We start from the raw sequence: 18,186 nt of genomic DNA, 5'->3' as shown, positions 1-18,186 counted from the left end.
TTTATTGCATCATGAACAGTTGTGGGGAACAAAATAACAATAGTCCTCATACTGAGCTTAATATACAGTAGGCCTAGGTCACAACATAGGATGGTTGAATGCAAGCAATGCAATCCAAACAGTGTAAATAAATGTGGAAAGTAAGATTTATGTCTATAATGACATGCCCATAATAAGGACAAAAATAGAGAAAGTGGATAAAAGTCATCATTTGGGATGTCAAGTAGAATAGTATCTACGGTATATTAGTGCTTGTAAAAGTAGAAGTGTCTGTCTGTCTGTCTGTGCGTGCGTGCGTGCGTGCGTGCGTGCGTGCGTGCGTGCGTGCGTGCGTGCGTGCGTGCGTGCGTGCGTGCGTGCGTGCGTGCGTGCGTGCGTGCGTGCGTGCGTGCGTGCGTGCGGGTGGGCAGCCTACAGGAAATACCCAGACTGGTTGTTAGAGGGTTTCAACAACTTGAGGCAAAATGAGGCAAAAAGGCTGTCTCTGCTATTATTGGCTTACCCATAGAGTACTGAGTGACATGCAATATGCCATGATTTTTTGAATGTAACCTCAATTGTACCTTTAATATGTGTGTCCTTGTATGTATGCTCTCCTTTAGGTGGACATGAATACATTGTTAAAATGTGTGTGTGTGTGTGTGTGTGTGTGTGTGTGTGTGTGTGTGTGTGTGTGTGTGTGTGTGTGTGTGTTCTTGCAGGTAGTTTTGTCCACCAGCGCTTCTCCCAGGTGGACCTGAACAGGAGAATCATCGTCTACATTATTGATCCTTCCAAAGAGGCTCTGTCAGACAGTCTGGAGTTCACTGTGTCAGATCCTTTGGGCAACACTGGGCCCTCAAACACGTAAGAAACCTTTATACTGGGCCCTCAAACACGTAATAAACCTTTATACTGGGCCCTCAAACATGTAAGAAACCTTTATACTGGGCCCTCAAACAAGTAAGAAACCTTTATACTGGGCCCTCACACCTTTATACTGGGCCCTCAAACACGTAAGAAACCTTTATACTGGGCCCTCACACCTTTATACTGGGCCCTCACACACGTAAGAAACCTTTATACTGGGCCCTCACATCTTTATACTGGGCCCTCAAACACGTAAGAAACCTTTATACTGGGCCCTCAAACACGTAAGAAACCTTTATACTGGGCCCTCAAACGCATAAGAAACCTTTATACTGGGCCCTCAAACGCGTAAGAAACCTTTATACTGGGCCCTCACACCTTTATACTGGGCCCTCAAACACGTAAGAAACCTTTATACTGGGCCCTCAAACACGTAAGAAACCTTTATACTGGGCCCTCAAACGTGTAAGAAACCTTTATACTGGGCCCTCAAACGCGTAAGAAACCTTTATACTGGGCCCTTAAACGCGTAAGAAACCTTTATACTGGGCCCTCAAGCACGTAAGAAACCTTGATGCTGTCGGGCAGAAAACTCCATATTTTGACTTTTTTTTTTAAAGAGCTTGAAGATCTGCTACTTTTGCTATCTTTGATTTTGAATCCTCCATCAATACAGATTAAAGTTAGATGTTTCTGGCCTACAGATCTCATTTATATTTGTGTTACAACATAATCCAGCATATGGCACAATTAGATATTGATCAATACAAGTCAAAAAGCAATTAAAAACATGTATTATACATCTGAGATGCTATATATTTAAATAGGAGTTAGTCTTAGTTTGAATGGGCAAATAGTGTATTGACCATTTAAACTCATGCACATGATTTGATGAGAAACTAAAATCATGCACTGGTATTCAAGCTTCTGGAGAGTTTGCACACTATGTACTGTACTTTAGTGACCCCAAGTGGCAGCAAGAGGTAACTGATTTGATCCTTGAATGTCATTGCTGTAAACATCACGTCACCTTGCTAAACTAATGGCCTAAGTCATTTTTTGAGGAAATTTAAATTTTTGCCTAAGTCAGCTCCTCATGACACTGGCCACCTCTGGTAAAATCGCCTACCTCCTAATTGAATCCCTCCCCTTTTAGTATAATGGCCTAACTCCCTAGTGTGACTTAGGCCAATATAGGCAATTTTCTTGGCCTAAGTCACGTGGTTTTGTGACTTGGGCCAAATTATTTATTATTTTTTTTTTGCCTAAGTCAGATTTAATCCTATTTAAATCTCTTATGTTACATAACTGACAGACAGTGTTATTTTTATTTTAATAGTCATAATTTGTTATAAACATTTTGGGTGAAATGATTAAGAAATATCATATAGTTTTGTTTTGGATCAGTTTTTTATTTTTCCTGAAAAACTTGACATAGGCCATTAGTTTAGCAAGGCGACGATTCAGTTGTGGAAGAAGTACTCAGATATTTTACTTAAGTAAAAGTAGCAATACCACAATATAACAATACTCTGTTACAAGTAAAAGGCCTGTGTTCAAAATGTTACTTGAGTAAAAGTACAAAAGTATTGCCATCAAAATATACTTAAAGTACCAAAAGTAAAAGTACTAAAATGTTTGAAAATAGCAGATCTACAAGCTCACAGCGGGTCGCATCGCTATTTTCGAATAGCCTATGTATAAAATAGGGCTGAAGTGGTTAATGTATTTTTATAATATAATAATGTATATCTGCAAAGTAACTAGTAACTAAGGTTTTCAAATAATTGTAGTCGAGTAAAAGTACAATATTTAACCCATTAACTGCCAGAAGTATTAAGTATTGAAAATTGGAAATACTCAGATAAAGTAAAAAATACCCCAAAAATTACTTAAGTACAGTACTTGAGTAAATAAATGTACTTAGTTACTTTACACCACTGGTAAACATACAGCTTGTTTGTATATTTTGCTTTAAAATCATGTATAATGCAACTTTAAATCCATGATGTGATGTGTGTGCATTTGATATGACTGCTTTGCTTCTTCTGAACCGTTCTTGCAGACTGGAGCTGCAGTGGTCCAGCGTGGAGCTGAGTGGGTCAGTGTACTCAGTGTGTGAGGACCAGGCCAGTGTCTCACTGGACATCCTACGCAAGGGAAACCTGGCCGAGTCCTCCTACGTCACTGTCAAGGTCCGCTTCTCAGCAGTCGTACAGAACTATGTTATGTGATGATCAATGTTTAAAGGGATAGTTCACCCCCAAAATGACTATTTTTTCCTATCTGTTTTTGTCACATTCCTAAGCCAATAATTTGATGACTGGCAGCGATTCCGGTAGGAGACACAAAGAGTCTCCTTTGTGTCTCCTACCAGAACCGCTGCCTACCCGTCCGCTGGTCATCAAATTGTTGGCTTAGGAATGCGACAAAAACAAAAACATATCCATGAATTCAAGTCTCCATGGGATGACTGATGGATAGGAAAAAAAACATTTTTTTGGGTGAACTATCCCTTTAAAATATATATTTTAGGCTCGACATGGTAAAATAGAAAAATAATAATTCATAACTTTTTGAATATGTATTTCAGTATTAATGTGCAGTTGTCATAAAATCATAAGACTTGCCTCACAGTACACCTGTGTGCCACGGCACACCGTTTGGGAACCACAGCAGTGTTAAAAAAAAAAAAAAAAAAAAAGACAATAAAAAAACATCTGCCTTTTAGTATTTGTACACAGACTGTAAGGTGATTCTCTCAATCTTCTTCCATTATCCTATAGATGAATGAGATCACAGCGACAGCAGGGAAAGACTTCCTCACCAGTCCCTCCTCCCTTGTTCAGTTTGATCCAGGTACACACAACCACTAATATTCACACATTACAGTAAGACCTGAAGCCAATTCTATAAATGTCTTCTAAATCTTCTAAAACAGTTTCCTGAAAAACGTATGTTGCTATATCAGTGGTGCTCAAACCTTTTTCATGTCAAGGACCCCCAAAATGAAATGCATTTGGCCGCCGACCCCATCTCAAAATATGTTGTTCCAGGGACCCCCAGAAGCACAGATTATAGTAAAATATTTTTGCTTTAAAAATATATATTCAAAGATATGCACACATTTTCAAGATTTAAAAAATAGCAGATATACAAGCTCATAGCGCGGCACAAAGTGACGCGCTATGAGCTTGTAGATCTGCTATTTTTTAATAGCCAACCAATGTGCTATATATACAGATAAAATCTAAAATTACACAGATGTTTTCCCGGTTTAAATGGGTTAACATTGTACACACAAGCAAGCACTAATATTTACACATACTTTCCAACATGCGTATACATCACTCCACCACATACTGTACAAACAACATGCTGTCTGTAAACTGTCCTGTGTCTATAGGTGTGTCCAAGCGGAGCTGGCAGGTGGAGATCAGCCAGGACCGGCTGGAGGAGGCCGAGGAGACGTTTGAGCTGAGCCTGGTGTCTCCTGAGGGAGCCGTGTTAGGCACCGTCGCCACAGCTCACTTCACCATCACAGACACGGGGAGAGGTGAGTGTTATAACAGCTCACTGAACCATCACAGACACGGGGAGAGGTGAGTGTTATAACAGCTCACTTCACCATCACAGACACAGGGAGAGGTGAGTGTTATAACAGCTCACTGAACCATCACAGACACAGGGAGAGGTGAGTGTTATAACAGCTCACTGAACCATCACAGACACAGGGAGAGGTGAGTGTTATAACAGCTCACTTCACCATCACAGACACAGGGAGAGGTGAATGTTATAACAGCTCACTGAACCATCACAGACACAGGGAGAGGTGAGTGTTATAACAGCTCACTGAACCATCACAGACACAGGGAGAGGTGAGTGTTATAACAGCTCACTGAACCATCACAGACACAGGGAGAGGTGAGTGTTATAACAGCTCACTGAACCATCACAGACACGGGGAGAGGTGAGTGTTATAACAGCTCACTGAACCATCACAGACACGGGGAGAGGTGAGTGTTATAGTCTCCACAGCTCACATCACCAGCGGTGTTTTGGTCGCTTCACGGGACACCACGGCGTGTGGCCAGTCATTTTTCCGCACGGGTACGGCATGGTACGGTGCACGCTAGAACGCGCCCCCCTAGATTCAAGAGCCAAGTACCTATTGGCTATTGTGCATAACAGGTTTACCAGTGAGCGTCCTCATACATAATAGCCTACACCTTTTTCAGCTCCTATAATTCAAGGCATTCCTTGAGAAGATTTATAAAGACTAAAACTAATGCTGGTCTCGTCACGGGTTGACTCTCATACAATATCAGCTACATGTGCACATGCGAACATGTAGGCGCGCGCGTGCGTGCACTTGACTTCATAGAGAAAGAAATCACCAGTACACGACTGCACATCACCATCACAGACACATGGAGCGGTGAGTTTGGTGTCTCTAGAAATAGCAATGTTAAACCTAATTTATGCTCCGTCTTGCGATGGAGTCGCACGACAAGAACGGCCGAGAACGACCAAGAACGTCCGAGAATATCCGACCTACAAGCTCACAACACGTCACGTCCGCGTTGTGAGCCTGTAGATTGGCTATTTTTGGCTATGATTCAGGCTTAATGGTGGCTTGTGACACACACCCCAAAACAGACTTTCTCCATGTTGTTTTAAATGACAGGACATTGTGGAGTGCAGCGGGACCGGGGGCTTCCCATCCTGGGAGGTAAAGAGGTGAAGTCAGAGCTCTACCCCCAGCATGGATCCATTCAGCTGGAGAAACTGCCCGTGGAGGCACAGTCCCAGGTCATCTGGACCCGTGGAGATAGCGTCCCCCAGCCCCCTGCCCGTGGAGATAGCATCCCTCAGCCCCCTGCCCGTGGAGATAGCGTCCCTCAGCCTCCTGCCCGTGGAGATAGCATCCCCCAGCCTCCACCAGCAGCAGCAGATCTCACCAAGAAGAAGCTGAGAGCCATGAGCAACCCGAAGACTGTACGTACCTGTTCCTTTATGACTCGGGTTTTCAGCGCTCACTCCCAAGTAGAGTTGTCAAATTCTGGCCGAAAATCTATGCTAATTGGTCGGGCCGAGCCAAGCCTCGGGTTCCGTGAAAAAAAAAACGCCCCTAGCGGCCGAACGGTAAGGCCGACAGAAATGGCAGAAGATGCCTTAGATGCAGCTCAAAGTGACCTTTACTCTTCCTAGCCCGTGTTATTAAAAAGAAACTGGCGAACATGGCCAGAACTCAAACATCGAAAATCTACCGTTTTCAAGATATTTTGGCCATGATCTACAATCTGCTCGGTTCAAAGGTTGTTGGATGCGTGACTTTGAGGACATTAAGCACACAATGTCTCAAACTTTTTGTCCTCCATTTTTTATCTGTATTTTATAGGTATAACACACCTCTCTGTACTTAACCCTTCCTCATCCATATTATTTTTCATCCTCCAGATCGCACCCTCCTCAGTGCTTAACAATGGAACAGATGTCATTTACACGGTAAGCATCTAAGACGCCGGTAGGTAACCACCTCACTGGACTGATTAGGGATGTCTGCTGTGTCTTTAACAGTGGTGGAAGAAGCACTCATATATAAACATTTTGCTTGAGTAATAAAGTCACAAAAGTAGTTAAACTTGTATCTTTCTCGCGACACGTTGTGAACTGAATATTTGCCTCTGAGATCTAGTGGAGCATAAGTACAGTAGGACATACGTATCGAAACATGGACATACTCAAGTAAAGTGCCTCAAGAGTGTACTTGAGTACAGTAGTTGAGTAAATGTACTTAGCTAACTTTCCCCCTCTCTGGTTGATCCCAGTACCACGGCATCACCAACATGCAAGTGGAGGACGACACGTCTCCGTCCAGGAAGGGCAGGAAGGCCAACGTGCGTGTGGTCAGCAGAGTGGTCAGTGGAGGCCAGGTGCTGTCAGCACCGGTCACCAAGGCCAGACCAGACCCTGGCAGAAAGGCCACGGGCCCAGAGCAACCCGGACCGCCCAAAGGACAGGTGAGACGTTCCTGCTTACTTCAAGACGGGGTGCCGTGATTTTCAGAGATGTTTTCCCCCCCTAAAACATAATCATCAGGTAGGCTATTATGGTTATACTAGGAGGAAGATTTTTTCCAAAAAAGTGTACAGAAATTGTTAAAATTATGTGTTTATGTGGACACGCCTCCAGTTCAATAAGTATACCTGGTTCTCACCTTAGCACCTCCTCCACCACCTTAGCACCACCCACCTGTCCACACCTGTTGTGTTATGAAAATGAGGGGGAGGGTATATTTTTACTATGTCAATAAAGGGCTGTTTTTCAATTGGCATGTTTGACCCTCAAGGTTTCAGACTCCAGGTAGAAACTCAAAATAGTCAGAGAAGACATAAAACACCATAAAAACACCACCAGTGGGCTTAATGAAGTTCTATCAACCTCATAGACACATGAAAAACAGAAAAAGTGCAAAAAATCTTTCTGCATCAGGGCCCACTTGAACATTCTCAAAAGCGTTCGCAGTCCACAACATCTGACCACACGGTGGCCCTTGCACCCTTCTGACCAGTGGTGGAAGAAGTACTCAGATATTTTACTGAAGTAAAAGTAGAAATACCACAATATAAAAATACTCTGTTACAAGTAAAAGGCCCGTGTTCAAAATGCTACTTGAGTAAAAGTACAAAAGTATTGGTATTAAAATGTACTTTAAGTACCAGAAGTAAAAGTACTAAAATGTTTGAAAATAGCAGATCTACAAGCTCACAGAGCTTGTAGATCGGCTATTTTCAAATAGCCTGTGTATAAAATATAAAAATGTACATCAGGAAAGTAACTAGTAACTAAAGAATTAAAATAATTGTAGTGGAGTATAAGTACAATATTTGCCTCTGAGATGTATTGGAGTAGAAGTGAAATAATAGAAAATTTTAAATACTGAAAATGCAAAAAGTTAAATTACTTAAGTACAGTACTTCAGTAAATGTACTTAGTTACTTTACACCACTGCTTCTGACCACCACGGCAGCCTTTTGGCTGTCCGATTAACTGTTTTACCCCTAATGGAGGTATAGCGGCCGCTTGGGAAACCTCTAACAGCTCCCGATGAGCAGGTTGGTGCCTTGCATGGTTTCCTCTGCTGTCGGTGTGTGAATGTAAGGCACATTGAAGCACTTTGGATAAAGGCGGCAAGGCGCTACAGTATATAAATGCATCATTTACCATTTAATGGTGTAATCATAAATACATGAGTTTTGACATGTCTGTGGACATTTGTGTTGTCTATTAGGTGACAGTGGATACCAAACCCTGTGTCCCTGAGCTAAAGGGACTGCTGCACTTCAACCACAGCATGAGTCGGCTGTTTCACTGCAACGGGGTGAGCTGGAAACCATGGACTCCTAATGACCAGGTACCAGTGCTGCCACACTGAACACTTTGACATACCATGACATGATACTACATTCTCACATTACGGCAGGGTTTCCGCTAGGCATTTTTGGGGCCGGCCACCATGGCCGGCAGGATTATATTTTACCGGCCAAAGAATACATTTACCGGCCATATTATAATTAACGTCACATGCGTGTTTGCACTGCATACATGCACCCAACTGATTGGGCTCATTACACCTCGTTACGTTAGAGCTGCGCTGCTGAACTGCTGCGTGACGAATACCAAAACGCTCGCCCCAAAACACAGTCGCCCCGGGGAAAATCCGGCGGTATTCGCCTGGTATTCCTAAACATATCAGTAAACTATGCCTAACCCTAACCTTATTCCTGATCTTAACCTCAGTAAAACTATACCTAATCCTATACCTATTTCTACCCATATCCTCAGTAAAACAAAAACAAGAATACAAGAACCGCTGGTCTGCCTGAAAAATGGGGGCGAGGGTGTTTTGGGGCGAGTCCTAATTACCCTGCGGGCTGTGGTTTCCCTGCGCAACACCGTCGCACAGTATAAACAAATGAATATATATTTTGGGCTTTACATCGATTCTCATTCAACCTTGATATGCAAAAGTAGGTTTTGTTTTGTTTTGTTAACGTTAATTATATATGTCATGATATATGTGGCCTTGCGCGAGGTTGATTACTTCCCAGCAAGCACAGTCAGGACCCGGACCATCACCGGGGTGATGACCGGGCGTCATCATAACGTCATCATGACGTCATTGTGCTTGCTGGGTTGCCTTTATAGTTGCTTTCACCAACTTTCACCACTTTATCCATTGCAGTAACTGTGCTTGCATAATATCCACGACCCGCACGTGTTCGGGACGGGACGGGTCCCTTTATCGACAATTGGGTCCGGTTTGGTTCAGATTCTATCACCTCGGAAAATCCCGGTTCTGTTTATCAACACCCGAGCGAGCCACCCTACTCAGCGCTGATCAGGAGGAGACACAGCTGTGTCTCTTAGCGGTGTTGTGGCGTATCAAAAATAGCAGACATACAAGCTCACAACGCGGCGCGTTGCGACGTGCTGTGAGCTTGTAGCTCTGATATTTTCAACGCGCGACACCATCGTACAACGAATAGGCTATTCTATAACTGCAGCGCGCAGCAGCAGCCGAGCAGGCTGTCGGAATTAAACCACACAGTCAGAACATGATATAAACTTTAAATGATTATGATTGTAACGGTTGTAGCCAACTACTTTATGCAAATAATAATATTAATAATAGGCTTAAATGATAAAATAGCCTAATAACAGCATTTTCCCAACCGGCCACGGTGGCCGGTGGTGTTTATATTTACCGGCCAATTAAACATTTTACCGGTCAATGGCCGGTAAATACCGGCTAGCGGAATCCCTGCATTACGGTGACATCTAATGCAATACACTAAACCAACGTTGCCCCTGTTCACTCAGTTTACTCTTGGCTTGATGCAAGTAGAAGCTTCCATCACCCGTCAATATAGGGCGGTGGTTCCCAAACTTTTTTTCCCCTTTGAGATGTTTTCAAAAGGCAGCCAACAAAACCTGAGTAATATGTAATACTATTTTTTACATTTACATTTTACATTTTACAGTAATATGGTAGCCTATAATATTCCTGTTTTGGCAGAGTAATACCTCTACTCGTTACTGGATAAAATAATAATATTACAGTAATATATTAAAAGTAACTTGTTACTGCCCAACACTGGCCGCCATCAACCAAGAAATTATACTTCCACATCTCTGCACAATGTTGGTTCTGTACTCTACCACAGAATATTATGTGTGCATAATCATAATCAGCTTTTATCTAGCTCAATCTGCACATTCAGATGATGCAGTGTAACATCGTACGGGTCATGTCTTCACACAGATGGTGAGCGCTCAGTTGTGTCCTCATGACTGGGTCTTCCACGGTGGTTATTGTTACATGCTCAGCACGGAGCGCAAGGCCACGTGGAGCACTGCTAACCGGGCCTGCAAGGAGAGGTGAGCACGGCATTATGGAATATCATGGACATAAGGGCAGTGGTGTAAAGTAACTAAGTACATTTACTCAAGTACACTTTTGAGGTTATTTGACATTTTCAGTACTTTTACTACCCCACTACATCTCAGAAGCAAATATTGTACTTTTACTCCACTACAATTATTTGAAAACTTTAGTTAATAATTTCTTAGATTGTCATTATTATTACAAAACATACATTACCCACCCTATATACATTTCGTCTATTTGAAAATAGCCGATCTACAAGCTCACAATGTCGACGCATTGAGAGCTTGTAGATCGGCTATTTTCAAAAGATTTGTTATACATTTTATACATTTGAAAACTTGTGAAACGGAACATTTTGTGTACTGAGTACTTTCTACTGTTGGTACTTTAAGGACATTTTGATGCCACTACTTTTGCACTTTTACACAAGTAAATGTTCAATTCCGGACTTTTACACACAATACTGCTTTATTGTGTGTTTGTCCTCGGTGATATTGTGTCTGCTATATGTTGTGGAACTGCTGATGTGCTCTTTCCTTTAATCTCCAAATAAATTCATTCATTCATTCAATCATTTAATTCAGTCTTTTCCACCACCCCTGATCATTCTGTCTGTCTGTCTGTCTGTCTGTCTGTCTGTCTGTCTGTCTGTCTGTCTGTCTGTCTGTCTGTCTGTCTGTCTGTCTGTCTGTCTGTCTGTCTGTCTGTCTGTCTGTCTGTCTGTCTGTCTGTCTGTCTGTCTGTCTGTCTGACCTTTGTGTTGTTTGAAGTATTAACTGTGTTTTATTTGCAGGTATAAAGGTAACTTGGCCAGTGTTCTCTCCCAAGCTGATATGAACTGGCTGTGGGACTTCAGTGGAAGGAAACCATTCTGGATAGGTCAGTGTAGTTGCAGTGTAACTGCATGTTTTCTTTGTACATATAACTCAATACACAGCACATAGCTGTAAGCAGAGCTTCAAATATAACCCACGTGGACAAGGCACCACGTGGACAAGCTGTCCTACCAATCCTGTCTGCCTGGCTGAAGCGCCCTTGAGCAAGGCGTTTGTACTCGGTATTGCTATATAGTGTTTGTTCAGTCACAGGGGTCTCCCTGTCTCTCCAGATCTTTAATGAACAGAAAATACATCAGTGGTGCTCAAACTTTTTCATGTCAAGGACCCCCAAAATTTGTATTTAGCCACGGACCCCCCATCTCAAAATATTTAGTTCCAGGGACCCCCAGAAACAAAGATTTGAGTAACAAATGTTCGCTTTAAAAAGATATATATTCAAAGATTTGCACACATTTTCATGATTTAGATTTTTTTTTAAATAGCAGATCTACAAGTTCATAGCGCGGCACCGAGTGCCGCGCTATGAACTTGTAGATCTGCTATTTTTGAATAGCTTAAGTGTAAAATAAGGCTTTTTAGCTCAAATCAAAAAATGACACAGATGCGTTCCAGGTCTTAATGGGTTCAAATTGGTTAACAAGAACAAATGACATAAATTTCAATTATGACCGTGGTAACAGTCTGAAAACAGGGCGGTCCCTCGACCTTCGCGGGAGGCGGGTTTTCATGCCCAGGCCAATCATTGAACCAATTGTTAGGTTTATCGATCGATAATCATAAACCTCAATGCTGTGATCAGACACCAATGAAACCACACGGACACAGAGATCTCAATTTACTTGCCAGGAGTGCAACGAGCAATGCTTCACCAGGATCGCTCCAAGATTACACTGTCGTAACTCTGTCTTACAGATTCTTTTATTGATCTTACCAAAAGCAGGGCGTACACAAAGTGTAGGCCTGTCATGGAAAGCTACTGAGACGTAGCTTTCTTGCAATCAGTTTCAGTCTGAGGTTTGTACCTCTGAAAATATGTGTGGGTGTATCTATGTGTGTGTGTGAGTTTACTGATAAGCAAGGAATGTCCTCTGAACCCAAGGGCCCAAAGGAGGAGGATATGCATATACACTTTAACATTTGCAGAAGTACGCACTAAGCATATAATTGTACATTGCCTTAAAGGCAACTGTACCTATACATCAACAAGACAATTAAATGAATACATTCAAAGAGAACTTAAAACACACTAATCCCACTTAATACATGTCTGCACACTATGCTGAAAACCGGTCCCTTCACCAATCATCATAAAGTCCTGCGAAACGCCCACCGATGTCATCAGAAAGTCAAATAAAGTCTAATATTATATTTAATATCTGTCTCCTCAGGTTTGAACGACGGTGAGAGCCGGGGCCGCTGGGAGTGGGTGGGCCGGGAGGCGGTCAGTTACACCAACTGGAGGAAGACCCCTCCACGCTCCAAGATGAAGGGCGGGAGCAGGAAGTGCGTGCTGGTGTGGAGGCGGGCCAAGTGGCAGATCAGAGACTGCAAGAGCAGCCGGGGACACCGATACGTGTGCTCCGTCAAAGTGTGACCGCCAGCAAGCGTATAGGCGGCACGTCACGACCAACCCACTCTGTCTGAAACGAGTTGTTACATCACAACCCACCCACTCTGTCTCAAAAGGAGTTGTTACAACAGTAAAGACTGATCTCAGGACTATAATAACTCCCAGCCAGCACAGACAGGAACGGGAACCCCTCCTCACCCCTCAAAAAACACTATATTGTGCCTATAAATCTGGGTCTGTGAACTACTTTCATCCTAGCGTCCCCCTATTTAGGGAATGTCATTATAGGTGAAAACACTTTTTTTTCTCCTAATGTTTTCAATTTACCAAAATAACAAATAATAACGTCTGTCTGTCTGTCTGTCTGTCTGTCTGTCTGTCTGTCTGTCTGTATGTCTGTCTGTCTGTCTGTCAAAAAACTACGGCAGATTAAAAACATGGCAGGCTAATAACCAACATGGCTGCGTCTAATACAATCAATAATGGGTGTGTCCAGACCCATGGGTTTACCACCGGTCAATGCTTGCACGTTGACACACTTAAATGTAACACACCCATTTAATTTGATTAACTGCAGCTGCGTTGCTTACACTATAAGGTCAGCCTTATGCAGCCTGCCATGTTTTTACCCTGCTGTGGTTTTTAACCTGAACTGAGAGACGAACCACAAAACCAGCCTATAAGGTGTAATTTCCCTTTAAGTGGTTAAACTAACAGAAGTACGCTGATACTCCATGTACTATACCTGTAAGTAACGTTGTTTACACTGTATCTAAATGTATGCTAATTATTCATTTGAAGTGACATTATTGTTCTTCTGCTGCATGTATGCTTTCAAGAGATTTTGTTCTTTTTTAGTACCGTCTATTCTTTGTTTGTGTTGTGTGCTTATTTTAAGGTGTATGTTGTTCGTTTCAGAGATTACGTATATTTCTGCATTGTTTAAATATTTTTTAATATTATTCTTTCTCTTTGTCTTTTTTTGTACAACTCTAATATCATGTTCTGACAGGCTTAGCGCTAAACTATACAAAAATGCAATATTACAATACTATGTCGTGATCTAAAAGTGTGTCCTTTAGAAAGGAGGATATGTTGTTCATGTCATAAACGCTATGTAATTCAAACAATACGAACAAGGTACATTTTAAAGGATAAGACTCTCACAAGCACTGGCACCACAGATGGGTGAAAATATTACATTTCCAATACTGCATATTCATAAACGTTGTATTTATTTAAAAAAAGGTAATATGTGAATGTATAAAAAGCACATTAAAGATAAGAGAGCGATAATATCAAAAGAACTAAGAGACCATTAAGCGTGAAATCGGAGAAGCCATTAAAAACATTCTGATGCTATCAGTTCTTTGATCGTCAGTAAGACAGAGTTCATGGGCTAAAGAAATGTTTGTCTGAACTTTTACACACTCACATTAACTCCTTTAAGCAGTGCTGGCATTTCCTAATTGCAAATGATACCGTTGCAATACGCTTATTAAAGCTGCCTGCCTAACGTCGCTGACGGTTAGAAACCTTGTTTGTCCATTACTGTGACTTATATACAGTAACTAGTTCTTATTTAGTCCAGTGGTTATCAAAAGTGTGGTATGAGGACTCCCAGGGGTCCTTGAGGGGGTTCCAGGGGGTCCCCAGCCCAACTAAAGCATAATAAGAAGCTAAACCACCAACTCTATTTTGTACTTTATTCTATTTTGGCTATTAAAAAAAGAAAAAGCTCACAACGCGCCGCGATGTGAAGTGGTGATTTCTATTTTTGAATAATTTTGAATTTTTTTTGAAAATTAAGGGAAAAAATATAATTTAGTTGCTGTCGGGCAGAAACCAGCTAACTCCATTTTGACGCTTTTGCATTTTTTTTTCCATAAATCAGTGCTATTGAACACCCTTTACGTCTGTGTGTTAAAAAATATTGAACCAAAGTATTAAAAAGTGCTTCTGACAAAACCAGCTAACTCCATTGGATCCTCAAACTTTCTGCTAATCCAGCTAACTCCAAAGGGGGGTAGAGTTAGCTGTTTTTTCTGACTCCAGGCTCCACCCCCTTTTGACCTCCAACCTCATTGTGAGCTTGGAGGTCCATTTAGCTGTTCTTATCAATGATGAACAAAACCTCCTAACTCAACTTTTTGTTTAGTTTTTTCATTTCCTGAAAAATGAATACATTTTGGAGTTAGCTGGTTTCTGCCCGACAGTAGAAACTAGAGGTTACGAATGTAACCCCGGTTTTAGTAGGTTCGGAGTTTACTACTCACTATGGGATATCAGCGCCCTCAGGCGATGAGACAGAGCAACACACACGCTCCCGGTGCCAATACTGATTGGCTAAGGGTATGTCACGAGTCCGGAAGACCCGGGAGTATAAAGCTCCCTCGTGACGTAGGCTCTTCCTCTTAACATTCTCCTCTCTGCATGCCAAATGCGCACAGAAAGGGGTGTCTGGTGAGTAGTAAACTCCGAACCTACTAAAACCGGGGTTACATTCGTAACCTCTAGTTTTACCACGGTTCTCCGTTTACTACTCACTATGGGATTCATAAACCCCCCTTGAGGTAATGAGCCACACAACCCTGACAACCCCGCACGCCCCTCAGCTCCTAGGTCACGTCCCCCCCGGACGTGACCTAAGACCCCCAGGCCATAGGTCCACGACCTCACGGCCCCTGGGCGCCCCCCCAGCCGGTGGGCTGGGGTGCGGGATAGATAACAAGAGTAGGCCCTGACAGACTCAAGAGTCTGCCTTATTCACTAACAGGCAGACACAGTCCGCCTCATAATAATGAGGAAACCTAAAGAGGAAGTCGGAAGTACGGAGAAAAGGCCCCAAGCCTACTCCCTATCCTCCACTGACCTGGAGGCAGCAGCCACACCCAGGACAGCGTGCGCCATTGATGACGCCGCCACGTCCAGACTGTAAAAGGCCGCAAAAGTCGACGGTGACGACCAATTTGCAGCCGCACAAATCTCCTGGATCGAAGCTCCCTTGTAGAGAGCCCAGGACGTAGCCATGCCTCTAGTAGAGTGGGCCCTCAGACCCCCCGGGACAGGGACACCACTACTCACATAAGCCAGCTTAATGGCATCACGGATCCATCTAGAAAGCGTCGCTTTGGTGACCGCCTTCCTCTGAACCCCCACGCCAAAAGAGACAAAGAGTTGTGTCGATGAGCGACTGACCGCCGTCCTCTGGCAATAGAGCTTCAAAGCTCTCACCGGGCAGAGGCAATGTAACCGCCTGTCCTCCGCCGAAGCGAAGGGAGGCGGATGAAAAGCCACCAATTCAACCGGATCTGGGGCCACCACCCCGGTCTTTGTAACGAACGCCAGGTTTGGTTTAAGCAAAACCCTCCTGTCGTTGTTCAGAAAATTCATGCACTCCGGGCTCACCGAGAGCGCATGCAAGTCACTGACCCGTTTAGCCGTGGACAGGGCCACCAAAAGGACCGTTTTCAGACTAATGACCTTCAGGTCCATAGACTCAAAAGGCTCGAACGGGTGACGGCACAGTGCCTCCAGCACCACCGTCAAATCCCAGACTGGGAACAGTGGCCTGTTGACCGGTCTAGCTCTTCTGGCGCCGTTCATAAATCGGCGCACGAAGTTATGCTGACCCACCGTCTTGCCATCGTCGAAACCTAAGTGGCAAGCCGAAATGGCAGCCAAATATACTTTCACCGTCGAGAAGGATAAACCCTGATTTAGCCTTCCCTGTAGAAAAGTAAGAATGCTGCCCACCGGGGCCTGGACAGCCACCACCACTGGTGACTGCTCCAGACACCAAGATGCGAACATATTCCATCTGACCTCGTAAGCTTCCCTTGTGGACATGGCCCTCGCACCCTGGATGGTAGCCACCACGTCAGGGGGGAAGCCACATGAATTCAAATTCGCCCTCTCATGGGCCAAACCCATAGGTCTAGGTCCTGAGGGCGCTCGTGGAACAGCTCGTTCCCTCCCTGCCTCACCAGGTCTGCCCTGGGAGGGAGGGGCAGAGGCGTATCGTAAAGGAGCGGAGCTATCTCCGACCTCCACGTGCCCCATGCTGGAGCCACCAGCAACACCGACAACCCCTGGAGCCTGACCCTCTCCAAGGTGGGGAGGATCAACTCCATTGGCGGGAAGGCATAAAGCAGTTCGCTCGGCCAACTGTGTGCCAAGGCGTCCATGCCCATGGAACGGTCCCCCCTCTTCACTGAGAAGAACCGATAACACTTCGCGTTCTCTTCGGAGGCAAACAAATCGACCCGTGGGTGACCGAATCTGCGCCAGATATCCTTCGCCACTACCGGGTGGAGTGACCATTCCCCGTACCGGAGACCGCCCCTGGACAGCAAGTCCGCTCCGAAGTTCAGGAGGCCCGGTACATGAGACGCCCGTATGGACGCGAGCCGTGACTCGCACCAAAACGTTATCTTGCGTGCTAGACCATCCAACACCAGGGAGGTCAAGCCTCCCTGCTTGTTGATAAAACACATGGTTGTCGTATTGTCCGTTCTGACCGCGATATGACAACCCAAGATCTGTGCCTCGAAATGTTTCAGAGCGAGGAAAACCGCCAGCAGTTCCAGGTAGTTGATGTGAGCCGACTGCAGTGTCGGATCCCACAGTCCCCTGGTCCACCTGCCCTCGTGGACGGCACCCCACCCAGTCAAACTGGCGTCCGTGGTGATGACCTTCCACGAAATCACAGCTCCTATACTGACCCCCTGGGACAGAAATGCTGCTAGTGACCATGGTTTGAGTGCCTCCACACACCATGGAGACACCATCACAAGCCGACGACCTGAGGTGGGTGGGATCCAAAACGCTCTTCTTGACGTTGATTGTGAAACCCAGTGACGTCAGATGGGAGATGGCCACGGCCGTGTGCCGTGCCACCTCCTCCTCCGAGCCTGCGGCTATCAACCAGTCGTCGATGTAGGTCGACAGACGGATTCCCTGTCTCCGTAGTGGAGCAATGGCCGTGTTGGTACACTTCACAAACACCCGTGGGCTCAACGACATACCAAAAGGGAGAACCATGTACTCGTACACTTCCCCTTCAAAGCCGAAGCGCAGGAATTTTCTGTGCGGGGGATAAATTGGGATGTGGAAGTAAGCATCTTTCAGATCGATACTTGTCCACCAGTCGCCCTGACGCACCGTGCGTAATAACTTCACGGTCATTAGCATTTGAAAATGAAACACCCGCAGGAACCTGTTGAGTCCCTTCAGATTCAATATGGGTCTTACGCCCCCCCCTTTCTTTTTCACCAGAAAATATTCCGAATAGAAACCCAGACGGTTCTGATCCGGAGATAATTTCTTTATCGCGCCCTTGTCTAGAAGGGAGGCTACCTCCTCTCTTAAGGTTTTGGCCGCTTGGCCCGACACTCGAGTGTACAATACCTTGTCTGTCATGGGCGGCTTCCTGGCAAACTGCAGTCTGTAACCCTTGTGAACGGTGCGCAGCA

General features: G+C 44.4%; 1 protein-coding gene across 1 annotated transcript in view; it reads left to right on the top strand.

The window, feature by feature from the left end:
- The window catches only part of frem1a (Fras1 related extracellular matrix 1a), a 61,175-nt gene extending 48,066 nt beyond the window's left edge, over nt 1–13,109 (top strand). Inside the window, exons 31-41 of the mRNA XM_080451515.1 lie at nt 702–846; nt 2,915–3,044; nt 3,636–3,708; nt 4,256–4,405; nt 5,537–5,847; nt 6,310–6,357; nt 6,681–6,872; nt 8,144–8,266; nt 10,178–10,293; nt 11,097–11,182; nt 12,531–13,109. Coding sequence (XP_080307641.1) covers nt 702–846; nt 2,915–3,044; nt 3,636–3,708; nt 4,256–4,405; nt 5,537–5,847; nt 6,310–6,357; nt 6,681–6,872; nt 8,144–8,266; nt 10,178–10,293; nt 11,097–11,182; nt 12,531–12,736 — 1,580 coding nt within the window. The 3' untranslated portion in view covers nt 12,737–13,109. The remainder of the gene's footprint in view (nt 1–701; nt 847–2,914; nt 3,045–3,635; nt 3,709–4,255; nt 4,406–5,536; nt 5,848–6,309; nt 6,358–6,680; nt 6,873–8,143; nt 8,267–10,177; nt 10,294–11,096; nt 11,183–12,530) is intronic.
- Nucleotides 13,110–18,186: the final 5,077 nt, after the last annotated feature.

This window comes from Gymnoscopelus braueri, assembly GCF_963280865.1.
Source record: "Gymnoscopelus braueri genome assembly, chromosome: 15".
NCBI lineage: Eukaryota > Metazoa > Chordata > Actinopteri > Myctophiformes > Myctophidae > Gymnoscopelus > Gymnoscopelus braueri.
The sequence above is the reverse complement of the archived record's forward strand: the minus strand, read 5'-3'. Positions and strand labels throughout refer to the sequence as shown.